The 18,809-nt window shown below is 36.8% G+C and overlaps 3 protein-coding genes across 6 annotated transcripts; all 3 read right to left on the bottom strand.

The window, feature by feature from the left end:
* LOC18785076 (probable RNA-binding protein ARP1) lies at positions 1,427 to 3,843 on the bottom strand. 3 transcript variants are annotated; one of them, XM_020556517.1, is made up of 6 exons: positions 3,467 to 3,843; positions 3,206 to 3,365; positions 2,934 to 3,066; positions 2,807 to 2,849; positions 2,475 to 2,709; positions 1,427 to 1,870 (listed from the first exon to the last, which is right to left on the bottom strand). In XM_020556517.1, exons 1-6 carry the CDS (start codon positions 3,653 to 3,655, stop codon positions 1,851 to 1,853), a joined length of 780 nt encoding a protein of 259 aa, XP_020412106.1. In that variant the 5' UTR covers positions 3,656 to 3,843; the 3' UTR covers positions 1,427 to 1,850. The 3 variants fall into 3 exon arrangements, with proteins under 3 accessions (XP_020412106.1, XP_007220834.2, XP_020412105.1); XM_007220772.2 differs by having other exon boundaries at positions 1,427 to 1,850; XM_020556516.1 differs by having other exon boundaries at positions 1,427 to 1,847.
* LOC18784794 (nuclear transcription factor Y subunit B-1) lies at positions 10,696 to 14,216 on the bottom strand. 2 transcript variants are annotated; one of them, XM_007218434.2, is made up of 7 exons: positions 13,947 to 14,216; positions 13,507 to 13,757; positions 13,258 to 13,387; positions 12,989 to 12,994; positions 12,772 to 12,855; positions 12,614 to 12,655; positions 10,696 to 11,184 (listed from the first exon to the last, which is right to left on the bottom strand). In XM_007218434.2, exons 2-7 carry the CDS (start codon positions 13,740 to 13,742, stop codon positions 11,140 to 11,142), a joined length of 543 nt encoding a protein of 180 aa, XP_007218496.1. In that variant the 5' UTR covers positions 13,743 to 13,757; positions 13,947 to 14,216; the 3' UTR covers positions 10,696 to 11,139. The 2 variants fall into 2 exon arrangements, with proteins under 2 accessions (XP_007218496.1, XP_020414107.1); XM_020558518.1 differs by having other exon boundaries at positions 12,614 to 12,652; positions 13,947 to 14,173.
* Positions 15,831 to 18,566, bottom strand: LOC18786901. Its single transcript, XM_007218122.2, has 8 exons — positions 18,351 to 18,566; positions 17,764 to 18,250; positions 17,533 to 17,650; positions 17,249 to 17,352; positions 16,733 to 16,818; positions 16,518 to 16,627; positions 16,391 to 16,423; positions 15,831 to 16,248 (listed from the first exon to the last, which is right to left on the bottom strand). Exons 1-8 carry the CDS (start codon positions 18,550 to 18,552, stop codon positions 16,201 to 16,203), a joined length of 1,188 nt encoding a protein of 395 aa, XP_007218184.2. The 5' UTR covers positions 18,553 to 18,566; the 3' UTR covers positions 15,831 to 16,200.

The following is an 18,809-nucleotide window of genomic DNA, read 5'->3' as shown; positions in this document are numbered from 1 at the left end:
CTTCACCTAGAATATTATGTTCACCACAAAGCAAACAACCTTCTCTTTGCAAATACACCATGGTAGTGGTACCGCACATAAGGTGAATAAACAAAATGATATTTCCAAGAACTATGTTCGTGGGTTTGATTCAATTCGAACACCTGTGTCAAAAATCAAATCATGAAGAAGAACACTCCAAAGGCCCAAACCTTGAAGACTGCCAAGGTTGTGAAATCAAACCCAACTTTCAAGAAGAAGGGCGAGAAATAATGACATAAGTCATATTTCATACGCCAAGGTATCGCTACACCATCAAGAGAAAAAAAAAAAAAAAACCTATAAAACTCACCATCAAGTACCATGCATCTAAACAAAGATAAATCTATTTAATTTGGAGCATGCAATACTCAAGCCAACTGCAACTAGAACATCTTTGGTTTCAGTTCCTCAAGAATTACACATGACAATAATCCCAAAGACTTTTCATATCAAACAGCAATGAAACCAAGTAATTAAACAAATTCATAAAAAAGACATATCCATTGATGAGAAAAATTCATAATTTTCATAAACTTTAAAAAAAAAAAAAATCATAAACGTCAGTTCAAATTCAAATTAAACATACCCAAAAGCACATGGTAATCACCATTGACCTTAACCTGAGAAAAATTCAAATACAATTGACTAAGTCTAAAACAAAACTAGCCCATTGATTATATCCTTAATATTTTACCTTTCATTGAGTATAACTAAATTTTTCTTAATAATAAATGTAGCGACATGTTATCGATACAAAACTAGTTCATTGACAGATGTGTTGCACATGGAATTCCTAATGGTGTGTGTGTCCAAAGTTACGTAATTTTAGAACCACTGTTTAATACCCTATTGAATCCTAGACCATTTGACCATGAACTTTGAAACCACGTAATTTGGAACACAAGAACAAAACATCAGTTGAAGATTCTATGGTTGTGTACATGCCTTGTGATTGTTGATGAAAGAAATGGAAGAGCTGGAAGCCCAACAGCCCATGTTTGCGTACGTGTGAAGGCAATCAATTTCCTTGAGACAAGAAGGTATATATGTTTGGTTGAATCACATGGGCAAGTTGTTTGATGAAATTGGAGACATTTCATAAGCTACTTGCGGTTCTTTTAATGATGGAAATTGCTGCTCTGTCATTATATTCAATATGTTGACGATGACTTTTATTTCTCATTTCTACTTACCGATAAATGTCATCAAGGGCAAGAATTTTGGTTTAAGGGATAGAGAGAAAGGAAAGCGGTCGAATGTAAAATCTCGGGTTCATAGATAAATACTCTTAATCAGTTTCGGTTTGACGAAGTGGGTTGAGTTCCTCCCCAAAAAACAATCCAGCCCAAAACAAAAATATATGTGTGAAAGAGAGAGGCAGGCTTTGGGCAGAGAAAAGTAGAAAGAAGCCATGAAAAGCAACCCACGAGAAGTGGGCAATTCAGAACATGCAGCATGATACAATGACTTCTTCTGTTACATTGTTTTTTTCTTTCTTCCTTTTCTTGAATAATGGTTCACAGCTCAAGCTGAGATGGATGTTAGAGAGAGAGAGAGAGAGAGAGAGAGAGAGAGAGAGAGAGAGAGATAGAGAAGAGAATGAGAGAATCTTATCAAACACCTAAGAATATGAATTAAATTAAATAAGTAAATTAAAAGAAGAAAAGAAAAAAAAAATATAGGAGAGAAGAGGCACAAGAGATCAGATAATAATGTTGCTCTGTGCAGCCACCACGTTTCCCCTTTGTTATTGCCAACGAATTAAATAAGTGCAGCCTCTTTTTAGCCAACTTTTTTAAAGCTCTCTTCCTCTGTGCCAACTGTCCCTGCTATTCCACAGCCAAGCACACTGTTTTTTCTAGTATCAGTTTTACATTTATATAAATAAATCAAACCAAATTCATTTGCCTTCAAACTCCTACAACTTTACAAGGAATCTTACAATATATACTCGGATTAATTCAGAAAAAACAACACAAAGAGGGAAAGAAACCTCATAGGCAAATTACATATGCCTTACTTGTCTTTGCCATTTTGATTCAATGATTTCGAATATAATTTTTTTATACAAGCGATAATTTAAAGTATTCTAAATTAATCTAATAAGTAGAGAGAGACTCAAACTTAAATACAACGATACGAACTTACTTTTTTAACCAACTCACCTAATATATATTTGCATAATTTTGAACATAATGTGAAAGAGTATTTAAACAATTACATTTTTTTTATTTAATTTTCTGAACAAATGTTCAATTACAATGTTCAAGTCACGTGGGTTCTGCAAAAATGAGAGTTGGCAAAATCACAACCTCACGTGACAGAATGATTTTGTTTTGCCTTTTTTTTTTTTTTTTTTTATATGTTCCCATTTTGGGACATTGACTAGGTAGAGCATATGTTAGCATGTGAGCAAGTAGACCATAAAAAATTAGTGTCGCGTATATGTCTACCTGTGTTGGGAGCAATTGACGCTGGTTTGGACATGATGGTTGGGACTGCTGCCACGTGTCCAGATGTGGTTGGTGGAAAGATGTGAGCAGGTAAGCCCATTGTATGTGATTGATGGTGGTAGTGGTAAAGAGGGTACATTGGCATCAATGTGTTTGGCCCCACCATAGGCTGGCCTGGGTACACTTGAGGAGAGTAATGCCCATTCATGTAGGCCCCACCTGTGTAGCCTAGCTTCTGTGTATCACAAAGAATAAATATCAAATCAGAAAAATCTCACAATGCAACAACGGTTCACAGCGTTAAAATTCAACACGAAAACTAAGTTACTTACATGATTGTAACTGATATCAGCAGCAATGTAGGTTGGGGAGTACCTGAAAACAAGAAAAAATATTTACATTATTATATTAAATATATATAGACCTAGCAGAAATAAAATGTGATTAAAATAGACGTACCCGTAGAATGGAACAGGCTGGTGATGCTGGTGATGGAATGGGGTAGCTGGAGTACCTGCTGGTGCTGGGTAGTACCACTGCACGTGATTTGCAGGTGCAGGTGACATGGATCTTGCTCCGCCACCGTTCGATCCTTCATATATATATATATATATATATATATATATCATCATTTGGATGCAACGTTAGACATTTAATCCTCAATTTGTCGCAATTTACAATGTACAAAGTGCAATGTATGTAGCACGACAATGATTGGCTAGTTTATATACCTCGTTGAGGAGGAGGAGGAGGAGGAGGGGTGGTGGTTGAAGCCGACCTGGGGCGGCGAGCCCCGAGGGAAGCCAGATTGCAGTTGGCGCGGCGGCCGTTGATGACGGGCGTCGCGTCCTCGCAAGCCTTCTTAGCAGCCTCAGCCTCCTTGAATGTGACCTACAATGTACATTAACAAACGCCAAATAAAAACCAGGACTCAAAACATCACCACCAGCAGCAAAATGGAAAAGTTGCAAAAACAATAAGGAAAGACTTACGAAACCGTAGCCCTTGGATCTGCCGGTGAGCTTATCAGAGATGATGACGGCCTCCAAGATCTCACCGTACTTGTCGAAGTGCTCTCTCAAGGCCTCCTTGGGAGTCTCCCAAGCCAGCCCTCCAACGAACACTTTGGTCAGCGTGGTGTCTCCAAACTGCCCATTAATTACGTTGTTGCTCATTGTCATTTCAATTGTTTGCCCCAGAAAAACCACCCAATAATATCAACCAAATCTTCCTTCTTCTGGTATTAACAAAACCCTAATTAAGCCCAACAAGCTTAATCTTGTGTGCTTAATGTGTTTGTGTTAATGAAGAAGAAGAAAAAAAACTTGAGCTTGAGAGAGAGAGAGAGAGAGAGAGAGAGAGAGAGAGAGAGGTGGGGGAGGGGCTTTTTGGGGGAGAGAGGAGACGGAGGGTATATAAGGGGGAAGGAGTGGAAGGATTGTAGGGGTGGGGTGGCAATAATAAAATATTTGGAGAAAAACAGAGAGGCAAAGACAGATAGACTTTGCTGAGGCCTGACTGAGCACACACTCATGAGCCATAAAAACTCATCTCTCTTTGGTGGATTGTGTGGGTGGGTATTTCATGTATTACTCTTGTGTTTAGAGCAAGTGAATCACTATTTTTAGCGAGGGTGAGTGTGAAACGAGTTGTAAATATAAATATTTTGAATTTTTATATTTGTATAATAATGTTAAGAGTATTCCATTTTATCTTAAGATTTTGTACTCGATAAGAGAATATATGGTAAATTTTTGTACTATTTGATTGGCCCGAGTGTTGGCGTTAATAACTAGGAGTGTCCTTATGTGTATCTGTTGGGTTTATCACTCTTTTTTTGTGACAAATAACGTGAAGAAAGAAAGACATGATAAAAGAAAGTGTGTAACGGTACTACAGCTAAGTATTTCTTCAATTATACAGCTCAAATCGCCTTGGATAGTCATTTGATATGGTAAAATTGTGTTTACCAAAGTTGTATTTTGACTAATTGGCTCTTCCATGATTTTGGTAAAAACTAAATCTTAAACTGTATGCCACAAAATCAACATTGCACATTAATTTTACCTTGCTAATATGGTTGACAATACATTGACTCAGGCATGAACCAAGAGACAAGGGGGTAGAATATCTTTTATTGGAATAATATTCACTTTCTGAATGTCCTTTTTTATTATAAATATATATGGTAAAACATTTACTAGTTACTAGCGCGTGGCCTCACCTATCTAGTGGACGCGTAGGAACACTCTAGAAATTGGAACAACAGTTATCAGAAAGACAGCTAAACGCCGTACGTTACATGATGGGTCCCACGTATTTTTAACGAAAACGGACGTACATGACGTGCAGTCCTAGAAAGACAGTCGACGAATACGATACGGCCAAAGGCCTTCACGCTGCGCAGCACACAGGATAGAAAAACGACATGCATTTCTGTGTAGTTTCTTGAGCCCATAATAACCTGCACCCGTATGCAAGCTGTATCTCCCAGGCTCGATTTGCCATGCCAATGCCATTGAAAAATCAAATAATCCCATCCCTTATTAGTGTTAGTGGAATGTAAATTACCCTTAAAAAGAAATCGGCATTTCATCTAATGTCATTAAACGTGATTTCGTTCACGAGAATGATATGTTCGAACTTTGTAAATGAGAATTTGATGCTTGCATTTGTTGCGTACTGTTTTTAGCTATAATGCCTGTTTATAGATAGAACAAGCAAATTGATTTGTTTGATACCATTGTCCTTAATCCAATTGGACTTGGCTGTTAGCTTCATTTAGTTTGGCTTTTTTCTCCTAAAACATTAAGTAATTATCATTAAGAATGTGTGTATGACGTGGCATTATAGAAACATATAAAATTAAGAAAGGTACCAAACGGCCATATGGGGGTGTTGGAGAGAAAAAAGAAACTATTTGCTGTGTGTATGCATGCAGCAGTCTGTCTAGATGCATATGACGATCTGTGGTGAAAACTTTTGTAAGCAACGAAACGATCAAGCATCAAGAAGATCATGCTCTCTCTCTCTCTCTCTCTCTCTCTCTCTCTCTCTCTCTGCTAACTGAGCTTGATCACGTGGACCCACCACTCCACAGTGTGGCCAAGGGTCTGCTGTGGACCCCACCTCTGAGTTCTATGTTTTGAATGAGAGAAACTCTCATGTAAAGAGTATAACACTTTTTGTTATTTCCGACCAATAATGCAGTGACATGTAGGATAATTTTTTTATGTGTCATTGTATTATTGGCCAAAGATAGCAAAACAGTGTTATCTCTGTTATAAGTAAGTTTTTTTCGTCTCGAAGCTCTTGCAGTTAACTGATGATCAATCAAGTGCAGGCATTGCCAATCTGCAGCCCGACTCAAGCAAGTGAGAAAACACTTTGTCATGGGCTTTGTGATATTCGCCTAAAAATTAGGGGAAATAAATAATGTATTAGAATTAAGGGAGATTCACTATTATACCCAATATGGGGGCCCAAATTATAAAAATATCCTATATAAAATGGACTTTAGAAACACACCCAAAGCCCATTTACAACATAACAAAAAAGCTTTTAACTTCTTATAAATTACAAAACTGCCATCAATTTCTTAAAACAAGTCCAACCCCAAAATCTCATAAAAATACCCAAAGCACTCAATAAGGCATCAAAGTAATTTAATAATCAATATTAAATTTAATAAGGCCAGCTATCATTTTTTGGGTCTTTTTTGGGTTTGTTTATAGGAATTCAATTGTGTAGGGTTTATTTATAATATTAGTGCTAGAAATGGGTATATCACTAAATATCTCTAGAATTAATCTGTCTTTGTTAAATTTCCTTAATTTTGGTAGCTGGGGCAGCTTCAACAACTCATAGTTTTTAAGTGAGATCAATAAGAGTAGCACTAACATAAATATTCTAATTATGACAACTGATAAGAGCAAAACCTAAATATTCCGACAGTTTGTCAAAGATTTTAATTTCAATTGGTGTTCTTTAAGTATTTGTATTGAAAATATATTTTGCTTCCCATCTTCACGTAATGGAGAAACTTCCCCGTAATTGGTCTATGCATCTCTCATTTTAGATTTTACTTGCATCTCTCACATGTTAGTTAGACGATGAAAACAAAACACAAACACACGCAATATGTTAGAATTTCTCATCTGAACTTTATCGTTAGAATTATTTGGATTGAAACACTTGTTTTGTTTTGTTTTGTTTTGTTTTTGAGTCATAGAAACACAAGAATATTATTGGATAATTTTCACTTTACTACAGTAAAGTTTACTGACTTTTAGAGTTCGATACATCAAATTTTTTTCATCTCAGTCGCATACACAAAGTTGATTTTCTTACCACTTTCATACATACCGTCAGTCTTTCTATTACCAAGTCTGTTAATTGCTGACATGACAACAAATGTGCCACGTAGACTCACTCATATGATACCCCACCCCTGAACCCACATAACCCATAAACCACCTGCAACCCCACCCCCCAAATGCAAAGCGTTTGATTTTTTTATTTTATTTTCAATTTTTGAATTTGCAAAGAGAGAGAGATGATTTGGATGGGTCTTAGGTGGGGCTGAGGGTGGATCTCGGTGGGGATGAGGGTGGTTGTATGGTGGCTTGGGGGAGGGAGAGAGAGAGAGAGAGATGAATTTTTAATTTTAAGTTTTATTTATTTAATTAATTAACTAAATAATGTTTATTTATTTATTAAAAATATATGTGGACCACATGACATCATATGAGTGAATCTACGTGGTACATTTGTTGCCACGTTAGCAGTTAACAGAAATACTGACGACATGTATGAAAGTTGTAAAAATATTAACTTAATTTATGTATACGATTGAGATGAAAAAAAATTAACGTATCGAAATTTAAAAGTCAGTAAACTTTACCGTTGTAAAGGTGAAAATTACACAATATTATTTGTATAGTTCCCTTTAAGTGGGAATCAAAGATGATAGGGTGCACGTATTCTTTCTCACAACTCTCTTTGCTATTTATGTGTGATCACAAGGATTAGCTTTCAGAGATTCCATTGGAAAAATGGGCAAGAAGAAAAATTATAGGCGTGAATGAAGGAGACCTCTACATTTTTCTTGTTATAAAGAGCCAATTAGGCAAATGGGACCAAAATGCCTTGCCATCAAAAACACTTCACCCGGCGAAATAAGAGCTTTGTTTTTCATTGTGATACAGCTGCTTGTCTCCCTCCAAAGCCCCAATCTTCAAATGAGAGAGAGAGGGAATACGACATTATAGAGACTAATCATGCACTTTGATGTGAAAACATGTCTTCACAAATTAATGTGAAGGAATTGGGAAAAAGTAGTCATGTAATCAGAAGTGTTTGAGGAATTAAGGAACAGATAAAGACAAGACTGAAAATCCTGACTTATGAATTAATATTTACTCTAATGTAGAGTGGGGAGATCGAACTTTGACATATTTACTTAAAAAGAATTGGGCAAATAAGAAATTGATATGGATAAGTTCTTTAATAACCATATGAAATTAGCACATGAATAACAATTGTAAAGTTATAAGGTTATTTTTGGAAGCAGTAAGGGAGACACATGAATGAGAATTAGATCAACTATCCCTCTTTAGTTGATATGATTTTTTTTCTTCGAAAATATGTGATTACGGATTTTAAGGCGGGACATGTTTTTTCATTCCTTGTGCATTAGTAAACATGAGAAAGTCAAGACTTGAAATCATCCACTTCCTTTATATATTCATTGTATTTGTTTTAAGGGTGATAACATACTAAACTCATATACACTATATGGATGTTAGGACTGGAACACAGAACCTTTCAGTGGGTACTTGGCTATATCCATTGTCGTTACATAAACATGCCAACGACGTAGGAAAAACGGATACAGTTAGTTAAGTTGTATATGTTGTGTAGGTTTGTGCATCTTCAAATGTATGTATGGACAACATATGAGTACGAAAATGTGAGTAGAATACGGGAGGAGAGGTTGAGCGAGCGAGTGAGGGCATGAGAATATAAAGAGCATGGCGTTGGGTTGGCTCTGTCATCTCTTCTCTTGGCAAAGCACTTTGGGCCACGTGAGGGAAGAAGGAACTGCCAGATGTGCTAAATCTCCCAAAACCACCCCAACCCTTTCTCTCTTTATCTGTGGATTATAAGTTTTATAACGTGGCCAGCTGTATACCAAGCGGGGTATTTTCGTAATTTCAAAACATGGGTTTTGACCTTGACCAACAAAAGGGTCTGGGAGACTGGGACTTTGGGGGTAGTGGGTATGGTAAGGTGAGATTTGAGAAGGGGTACCAGTCTGCCACAAATTAAATAAGAAAATAAGAAGAAAAAAAATAAAGAGAGGCATCAACAAGGGGTGCTAATGATGTGAGCTGGACCTTGTGAGGGTGTGAGTTGGCCTAAGCGGACACATGCCTCGATCTCTTATCAATATGATTCCATAAACATGATGATGTTACATTTGGGAATCTTATTTGTGCATGTATTTGTTTTGGTGATAATAGCTAGATGGAAATTGGAATCACATTCCATGAGATTTTTCTCTTCATGAACAATGACCAGACACTGATATTTTGTTCGCATAATTTGATATTTCTTTCATCACGTAACATACTAACGAGTAATGTTATTTTATTTGACCAGTTGTTATGCGTTAACTCATTAGACAAATAACATATACCGTATAGAATCCTACATGGCCTTGATTTCTCTCCACCATACCAAAAGAATATTTCCATGTCTACATCCAAGAATTCTCATGTACATTTGCATTATATAATTGGAGAAGGAAATGGAATCACTATGTTTGTGTGAAAAGTACGGTAATAAAAAGCTTTGTTCATTTACAAGGAAAATGAACATATACATACATAACAGGAGGAGTGCTGGCTGGCATGCAGCAATTCAAAAGTTGCCGCACACACACATGATTGAAAAGAGGGGTCCGTACAAATTTATATTTTACTTAAATCGAGCCTGAATCCTTACAACCATATGCAAATCACGGAGAATATTCTCTTGTGTTATATATATATATATGTACAGTTCCTTTCTATTGAGGGATTTTTCAAATAATTTTATTTGAGGGACGTTTTTTAGGATACCCTACAATTTTTTTCCCAATGATCCAAACCATCTATTTTTTAGGTCTTCATTCATAGATCATCTTTATAAAAAATTAGACAAATCGGAAACCATTTCGACATCCAATTGTGTCTTACAAAATCAATGAACACGGTGCTTCAAGAAAATGTTGAGCACTTATATATATATTACATATAACAATGTTGAGCACTTAAATTATCAATTAAGATTAAATGCAAGTAAACAACGAATTAAATTCACGATTTATTAGCATAACATAACATATCGGATTGTTTCACGAGATAGAAATTATAAGTAGGAAAAAAAAGGGGAATTAGAAATAGTCAGGTGCATTAAGTTGTTATCCAATAGGGGAGAGACAACTTGGTCCAAAATTGATAGTGGTGGAGAGTATGAGGTTGAGTGGCAAAGCCTCGTGCAGGCAAGAAATGATAGTCACGTCGTGGGGGGGTGGAGGGAGTGGGATGAGATTATTTTATAGCAGCTACTTCATGTTCATGCGGCATTTTTCTTGTTTTGATTTTTGCCTTTGTAAACCAAATTTCAGACTCAATTTGTTTCAGACAGAAAAAGAGACCAGATCAATATGATTATCATGTGTTCTCTCTCTCTCTCTCTCAGAGTCTATTATTATCATAGCTCACGTGCATGCAACGTGACAACTACCCTTTCAAAATTCAAACCTTTGGTGACATTCATCACGTGCTGGCACGTGGCCTGTGAACAAGAAAAAGAGTACATAGACATGTTGTGGAGCTAGGTGTTTGTTTTTGAGTGAGTCATGCGCGCATGTCTTACAGCATACAGGCCTCATTTGGTGGCTCGGCTTAAAGTGTATTGGAGTTGGAGTCTAAAATACAGTCCAAGTCACCAAACGTGGTCTCAGTGTTTCTTTCTAGCGGGTTCATGACCGAACACTAGACAATGTGTAAATAAGGACTTTGAGGAACCTAATTCGTCCTCTTTTTATTATTTACAACCCATATGTCCCTGGAACACTAACAACTAATTATTCATGCATGCTAAGAACAAGAAAGGTTAGCAGCCAAAAATCCATGCCCTCCATTGCCATGGAAATTTACTATACATCATAAGATGGATAACCAAACTTTTCATATGAAAATCTTCATATATTTCAACTTTTTGTTTCACGGGGATTCTCGAAAAGCATCCAATCTTATCAAACAGTATTTCTTCACACGGTCAGGCAACTAAACTAGACATAAGGCCAAAGCAAAATTTACAAACAACTCCAGCTAATGAGAGCATCTGCGAAATACAAAACTCTCCTAACCCAACCAAAAACAGAAACCCCAGAAACACTTGGTTCTTTGATTTAACTCAGATTCACATAAATGATACTATCAGTATTGGAAACTTAACAACTTTACCACCTTTGAGTTCTTAAAAATTGATATATGACAAATTAAAACTTCTAGTTGTTGCTTCGCACGGAATCAACAACCGCATGATGTGCCTGCATTGCAAGACATTGAGGAACACATGTCCTCTCTTCTTCCTCATACCATAAACAAATGCATCAATTTCCATTTCCCATATTGTTCAAAGGCACATAATATTCCTCCTACAATTGAGAAGAAAAAAAATAAGGCAAAAGAATTCATTCTCTTAACTAAAATAGCCAAATAAAGCAGTAAGAAATCATATCCTTTATAAAAAGCAATAAAATAAATGTAAAGACATCAGTGTCACATCATGTTTTAACCAAATACACGATATCATAAAAGATGGATGGATCATTTTTCGAAAGCACATAGCAATGCGGTGCATCAATAAGCATTCTAAAGAAACACATATTATAGTGCTACCTGAACACTTTTAATTAACATTTCATAAAATGGCTTCAAAAAACATCTTTAAACGTTCTTGATATGGATTGGCATTACCACTGTAATAGACAGAATATTAGTAAGAACTAAGAAATTTATATATGACATGTGTCTATTTGAAGACTATTTTAAATCAGTCCATAATGTGAAGTCTGCTTGAGATGACTAAATGCTACATCTTATTAGCATCTTCAAGAAATCCAGTGCTTATAGCCGGGGAAAATCTAAACTATCTTTTCCCAAAACTCAAACAGACAACTGCTGCAAACTGCCTTAGAATTTACATTGACATGTTGACAACTACCTCCAGCCTATAGATAGTAAAGCCTAAGCTATCTCTTCTTCACTTCAGATTGTCTCATTGGATAATCTAAGTCCTACCAATAACCTTTGTGGACAAGACAAAAATAAAAGGCAGTTTGGCATTGCAAGCATCAAATCCTTCCCAAGCATACAAGAATTAAAAGATTAGTTCATGTATAAAGTTACTAAAAAACTTATTCATCTATATAGCATTGCATAAGTGACGGACAGTCTCTAGTCTTGCTTTAGAGTTTTAAATTGTTACTATTATATTTTCATAGGAAGGAGGAGATTTGTTGCAGGTATGAACTCTAAAAACAGCTGCACATTCTAATTTATTTTTCTTTCCTCTTGCGGGAAAATTAGATTTCTCTGAGTCACTATCAATCAAATGATTTACTGTCCATATACTGAAGTTTTGCTATACACAACTTAACTCAATTCATGTTTCCTAGAATTACTACATCTTCACCTAGAGACAAAAAAAAAAAATGTAATTCTATATTGTATTTGGCATAAGAGCAGTTTGGTGGCTTAAATGGGCTACGCGGATTGGAAGCACTTCTATAAAACCAGTGCCTTATCTAGTAAATTTTTTGCCAAATTCTAAGAATACATAAAATGCTCAATAATTATTTATAATGTTTCCCATGAGCACTAAAACGTCAAATAAATCATGCCATCTTAAAGCAACATAGGGTAAATATGCCCATTGTGCAATCTTGTTGGTTGGGATTGCATTTTTTCAAAGGGTTACACATACATATACATACATATATATATATGTGTGTGTGTGTGTGTGTGTGTTTATATAATTATATTTGTACATAGATATAAAGAGTGAGAGAAAGAGAGAGTTACTTGAGGATTGACGTAGTTCAATGATCCCTGATGAACAAACTGCTGTATTCATTCACCACCAGCAATAAAAGAGAATGGGGTCAGGTCATAATCCAAAGTTTAAGCTATTTTAATGGAATTTTTAAAAAAAACAACAACAACTCTAAAGCCAATCAGACCTGTGAACTTGGGCCAGGCATGGCTCCAATAGCATTCCCTTTAGCAGATCCATCTCCACCCCTAGCAGATCCCTTTGCATCACCCTGTTCAAAGTTTGGCAAGAAAGTTATTTCTAACCCCACCGAAGAGATATGAACGAATAGACTAAACAATTCAAATGTAGTTCAATCAAAGATAAAAAAAGATATTAAACAGAACTAAAGAACGTTTAGTTACCTCCAACTATGACAATGCAATGATCCCATAAATCAAACGAAGGGCCAAAACAAACAAAAAGAAAGAGAATTGTTAGATTGAACTGATAAGGAGTAAACCCATTGCATGAATTGAAAGCAAGATGGAAAAAACCTCATTCAATTGAGGCTCCTCCATTATTAAAATCTACAATAGAACTCAAATAAATGCTACAGCCAAAAATTAACATCTAAAATCAACATGAACACTACAACAGAAAGAATATAGGGCAAAAGTTGGACAATAATTACCTCCCTGTACCTAGCCAAGTAAATCCGGAGGGGCTCAATATAGTCCTCAAACCCTAACGTGGCCATCGCCCACAACAAATCATCACCGTTGATGGTCTTACGCTTCTCCTTTTGGCACTTGTCACTGGCCCTAAACACCCAAAACCCCCCAAAAGAATGAACACAAAGGCGGTGCGATTGAACAGCGAAAAACGAAAAGGCAAGAACAAAATCAATGGAGAGAGAGAGAAGGAGCTGAAAAAAAAATACTCGCTGGTGACGAAGCTGATGAATTCGGAGACGCATTCCTGGACGGTGTCCTTGGCGTCCTTGGCGATCTTGCCGTTTTGCGGCAAAGCCTTCTTCATGATGCGACTGATGTTGGCGATGGGCAGATACCTGTCCTGCTCACGCACGCCGCTGCCGCCGCCGCCGCCTCCCTGAGGGCTCTGCTCGCCGCCGCTTTCATGGCTCCCGCCTGCCGGGCTCGTCGGTGCCTCCGCCATTATCACAATCGATCACTGCATTTCATCAAACAATTCATCTTCATTCTTTTGCTCGTATAATAGAAATAAAATAGTTTTTTCATCGGAATTGAAATTGGAGCCCTAGGTCGGCCCATTAGGTTTGCCATTATTGTGCAAGCTTCAAGAAAGAGAGTGAAGGAGAGAGAGGGAGAGAGGCAGAGAGGGAGGTGGCCCTTTTCGTACCTGTAGGTATGTATAGAGGGATGGAGAGAGAAAGAGAGAGGAAGAAATGGTGTGTTTGTATTTGGCGCGCTGGGAGAGGAGATCTGACGATGGAGAGAGATGGAATGAAGAAGGTTTTGGCTTTATGCTTATCATTTATCAACACCGTTCGTTGTGGTTTTGTTTGCTTCTTTTTACAGAATTACAGGGACGCGGGCCTCTTCATCTTGGGCTTCATACAACACAAGGGACCTAAAAAAGCTTTGAGCCTTTGAATCATTTATCAAAAACTCGAGTCTAAAAAAGGGTTTCGCAATTTCAACACGATTTGATTTTTATTACGAACACGACTCGCTACTACGGATAATAAAAGGTCGGACTAAGGGGTTTATAGTTCAAGTCATTAAGAATATTTACTCATACACTAAAAGTCTTGTGTTCAAGTGTCCTTCCTTTAATATCACTTGTATATTCACTTGTATATTAAATAAATAAATCAAGATTACTATTAAATTCTAATAATTTAATTTTGACATGATTGAAAGTTTAACTAGGTATTACGCAAAGAAAGTGACCAATTGAGTGTTATTTGGATTGGCATGCTCCTAAGTGTTCATGGATTTAAACTTCCATATTATCTATGTGTGTGAGTTTTTCCTTCTTCCCTTTTTAATTTTGACAAAAAAAAAAAGTTATTATTTTTTAAATATGAATCTTTATTTATGATTTTGCTATATTAGGATAAAGTGAATATTATTTTATTTTATGATAGGTATATAAATGATAGTTTTTAATTTGAAAATGAGGGCAACATGACACGACTCGGTTGCCACCTCCAACGACACAATGACTAAGCATTATTAACATATTAAGCACTAACATAATTTATGGTGGGTCTCAAGGTTAGGTTAAGCTGGCGTATACAAATATGGTCATCCTTATCCATTCAAATTGAACAATGGTGGTTGTGACGAATTATTATTATGAGCTAGTGCCTAAGCTGCACTTTTGCACTCATTGTTCACAAACAAGGCATGTTAATTTGTGTAGGTAATGATTATTTTTTTTATTGGACTGAAATTATGGATGTATAACACCGAGCGGCAGTGTGACAATTAAATTCAAATATTATTTTCACTAAATGTCAAACGAGTCCTTGATCGGGCCATATCGTTTCAATTTTATATAAACTACTCATCTTAAGTTGAATCCTTTAACCAACCTGCTAATCAGTCATCATGTTGAAAAACCAACACATTTGGTCTTTAAGTAGAATCCTTTAATCAACATGCTAATCAGTCTTATCGTGTTGAAAAACTAAGCTAATCTTTTTTTGGTCAAATCTCTAAGCTAATCTTATCACTCATTATATTATCATCAAACAAAACCCATCCGATCAAGGAAAAATGAATTTATCAAATGCCGAGGTCCAAATTAATAAATGAAACAAAATGGAAAAAAGAAAAATTAGACATTTGTTAGGCCACAAATCACTAATTAGCTACTTCATTTGGGAAGATGCTTGTTTGGCTGTCAAACACGTATTATTCCAACTGAAAACTTGTACAAGAATGCATTCAAGCCCTTTGCACTTTTGGGGTTCACAAACAATCAATGCTCCTTCAACTTCCCTGGATTCTTTAGGTTCACGTCTTAATCAGAATGCCCTAGAAAGCCTAGGGGTGCCCTAGAGAAAGCAAAAGTTGCTACTTGGTACCTAACAATTAAGGGTGCCATCAAGCTGCATTTCCTGCACAGATTAATTCTTCTAATAAATTCAGGAGAAAAATGTTTGAGCAAAATCATAGGCTGGTTGGAGAATATATATGGTTTTTGTGGAGAATTATAAACTACATATTAACAAAAAACATGTTTCTGCAATAATCAACTAAAGAACTCCGAGGGCCCAAAACGACAGCGCAAATTACCTTGAACAAAACCATATTTGATGATAGAGGGTACAATTACAAGAATTATTTTGCATAATATGTGTAAATGGTACCCAAAGAGATCAAACTAATTTCTATGTATGACAAGAGGCTTAATAATCATATAAGAACCTAGGATGGTTTACATACGAAACAGAGTACATCCATTTATTTTATGATCCTTGGTTCGCTTGAACTGGAGCAACAGAATCATTGAGAGCTTAATGGCCAAATCACATAAAGTCCAGCTTGGTTACACGTTCCAGTATCGGATGGAGGCACAAGATGATAGACACAAGTATTAACATCCTATGCAAGAAAGAAGATACCTCCACCTTTTATACAAACTAACTGAGAAAGTACCCTTCTGAAGCTGCTTTCTCCATGACCTCTTTCTGTGCAAAAGAAGTTAAATAAGAGTCAACTCTTCCAATGTTCATTATCAGATTTATGGGGAATTGACTAATATACTCTTCTTTCATCATGTGTGCAACAATTTTGACACATTTGGTGCCAGAGAAGAATATATAGATTTACCTGGATTATTGTAGTGACCATCCCAGGACCCTCCTGGTTATAATTGCAAAACAAATAAATAGTGAAGAAAAGAACAAAGAAAATGTGCAGAACAGTTGCAGCATCTTAAAACTCTAGATGTACACACCTCAAAATGTTTGTCTTTCCATGAGATCTCCCCCCAAGATTTAGAATTTAGTGATTCCCATGAACTTGGAAAACTAATTGTCTCTGCGTGCTGCAGAAGTCTCAAGCTACCTGCAATGTAAATCTCTTTAAATCTTATGATAAAATATTCTAAGAATCTAGGAAAGTGTTTCCTCTGCCCAAATTTAAAGTTGGAAGAGATAAGTAGAGGCTTACTTGTAATGAACGCCTCTGCCCAAAATTCACTCTCTGACCACGATGGTGCAACTTCTCGAAAGGGGATTCCCTTGCTCAAGCATACTCTACATAAATTACAAGAAGCGCAATCAACTGATCAGCTACCAAAATGGGAATCGCTTAATAAAAAGTGACCCAAGTCCATTTAAATACAATATGTATCTTGGACCAGAATTCCCAAGTTAATACTTCCTCCAAGGTCACTCATAAGAGCTCAATAACCCTATGGAGAAAACCTTGCAAAACAGTTTATTTAACTTTTTCAAACATTCAACAGAACCAGTGGACAGTAGAAAAGGCTAATCAGAACTTCCCTTTTTAAACCACATACACCATTCAACACAAACTGTGGATACTAAAGAAAATAAGGCTTCCATGTGTAAAGAAATAACCAGACACCAGACAACACAAACTGTGGCGATGGCGCTAATCTACATAGTAAATATATTTGAAAAAAATATAGTCAGGGGTTCAACAGTAGGAGGGGGGACTTACTCAATGACCAATTGGCGTATAATTCCTGGAAGGACATGATCAATAATAGGAGCTGTCTGTACTTCAAAACAGTGCACACTTTGCCCCTTAGCTTCATCGTTATCCTGAAAGCACCTTTCACATTGTTTTCCAATTAAACAGCTATATATAACTAGGAGAGTCTAAGACATATCACTTGGTCATAAACATACTCTCCTTATCAACAAACTGACAAAGAAGTCTCACTTAAAACTGAGTTAATCTAATGTAGTTAAAAAAAAATTCAAAATCCAAGAGCCTCTAACCTTCCGGCAGACGACAAAGAAGTTTGAGACCGTCCCCTCAAGAATCCGGTCACCGTCATTAGACAACAAGAGCTCGGTCCCATTGGGCGGCCTCAACCTCTCCAAAGATTTCCTAATCCTGCAAGTTAAGCAACCCAGCAATCAAAACTGCTGAAAATACTTAAAGCCCAAGTAAGAAAAATCCAAGCTTTAACTCATTCACACATTGATAAGTGGTCAGAGATCACCAACCTCACCCAATCCGAATACTTAGCAGAGGCATCGTCTCTCCCACGACCCACCACAGCCAAATGGGCACCGTTTCCTTCGATACCAAACACAGTTGGCACATAAGTCCCAATGTAAATACTCACATCAAAAACCCCATTGCCAAATCTTTCATGGTCCAAGCCCTCACTCTCATTCTCACTCAATTTCTCCAAATTGCCACTGACCAGAGCTGTAATTGACAGTTCCTCTCCCTCACTCCTCTCATTCAAAGCAATCGGCAACACTCGTTTCATCGAACGATTCACGAGCTCGCGAACCTCTGACTGGAGCAAAGGGGAGTCGGAGGAGAGCGACGGCAACGAAAGCGACGTCGTTTTGTTCGGTCCGAACAGAAGCTGAGGATTCGAATTGTATAGAATTGCTACTGAGTCCACCAGTCTCTTCAAGTGTCGTTCCCAGAACAGCACGAACGACGCGTCTTTGTGAGTGCGAGACGTCGTGTACGCTCCTGGTGTGATCGGAGCAGGCGCGAAATTGGATTTTTAAGTTAGTGTTTTTGGAAAAATTGAATTTGATTTTCAAACAGAGAAACAGAGAGAATGGTGTACCTGGATGCGTTTCGAGGAAGCTTGTAACCGGTGGAGTGTTGGCGGGCTGTGAAACGACGCCCTTGCTGAACAAGAACCTGGGGCTTAAAGTCGCCATTGATTTAGTTGCTGATGGTCGCCATTGAGTTTTAATCGTTGAGGTTCTGGGTTTGTAGTAGTGAAAGTGATCGAAGAGGTTGACTGCCAGTACAGTGTCGTTCATTTGTAATGAAAAATATAGGACAGTACGAAACTCTCGTTTTTAGAGCAACAAATTGTAAAGATAAAGAAATGACAATTTTTTAATTAAAAAAAATACATAAAGAAATTACATTTAACCATTAAATATGTATGAGAAATTCAAGAAAAAAAAAATGTGTGACAAACCGCATCATGCATTAGCATTACTAGTTTTCAATATTGAATATGTGAAAATGGACACGCATTTTATTTGTTTTTTGCTTCAATTTAACATGAATA

This window comes from Prunus persica, chromosome G2 (genome assembly GCF_000346465.2).
Source record: "Prunus persica cultivar Lovell chromosome G2, Prunus_persica_NCBIv2, whole genome shotgun sequence".
NCBI classification, from domain to species: Eukaryota; Viridiplantae; Streptophyta; class Magnoliopsida; order Rosales; family Rosaceae; genus Prunus; species Prunus persica.
This window is presented reverse-complemented; position numbering and strand designations above follow the sequence as displayed.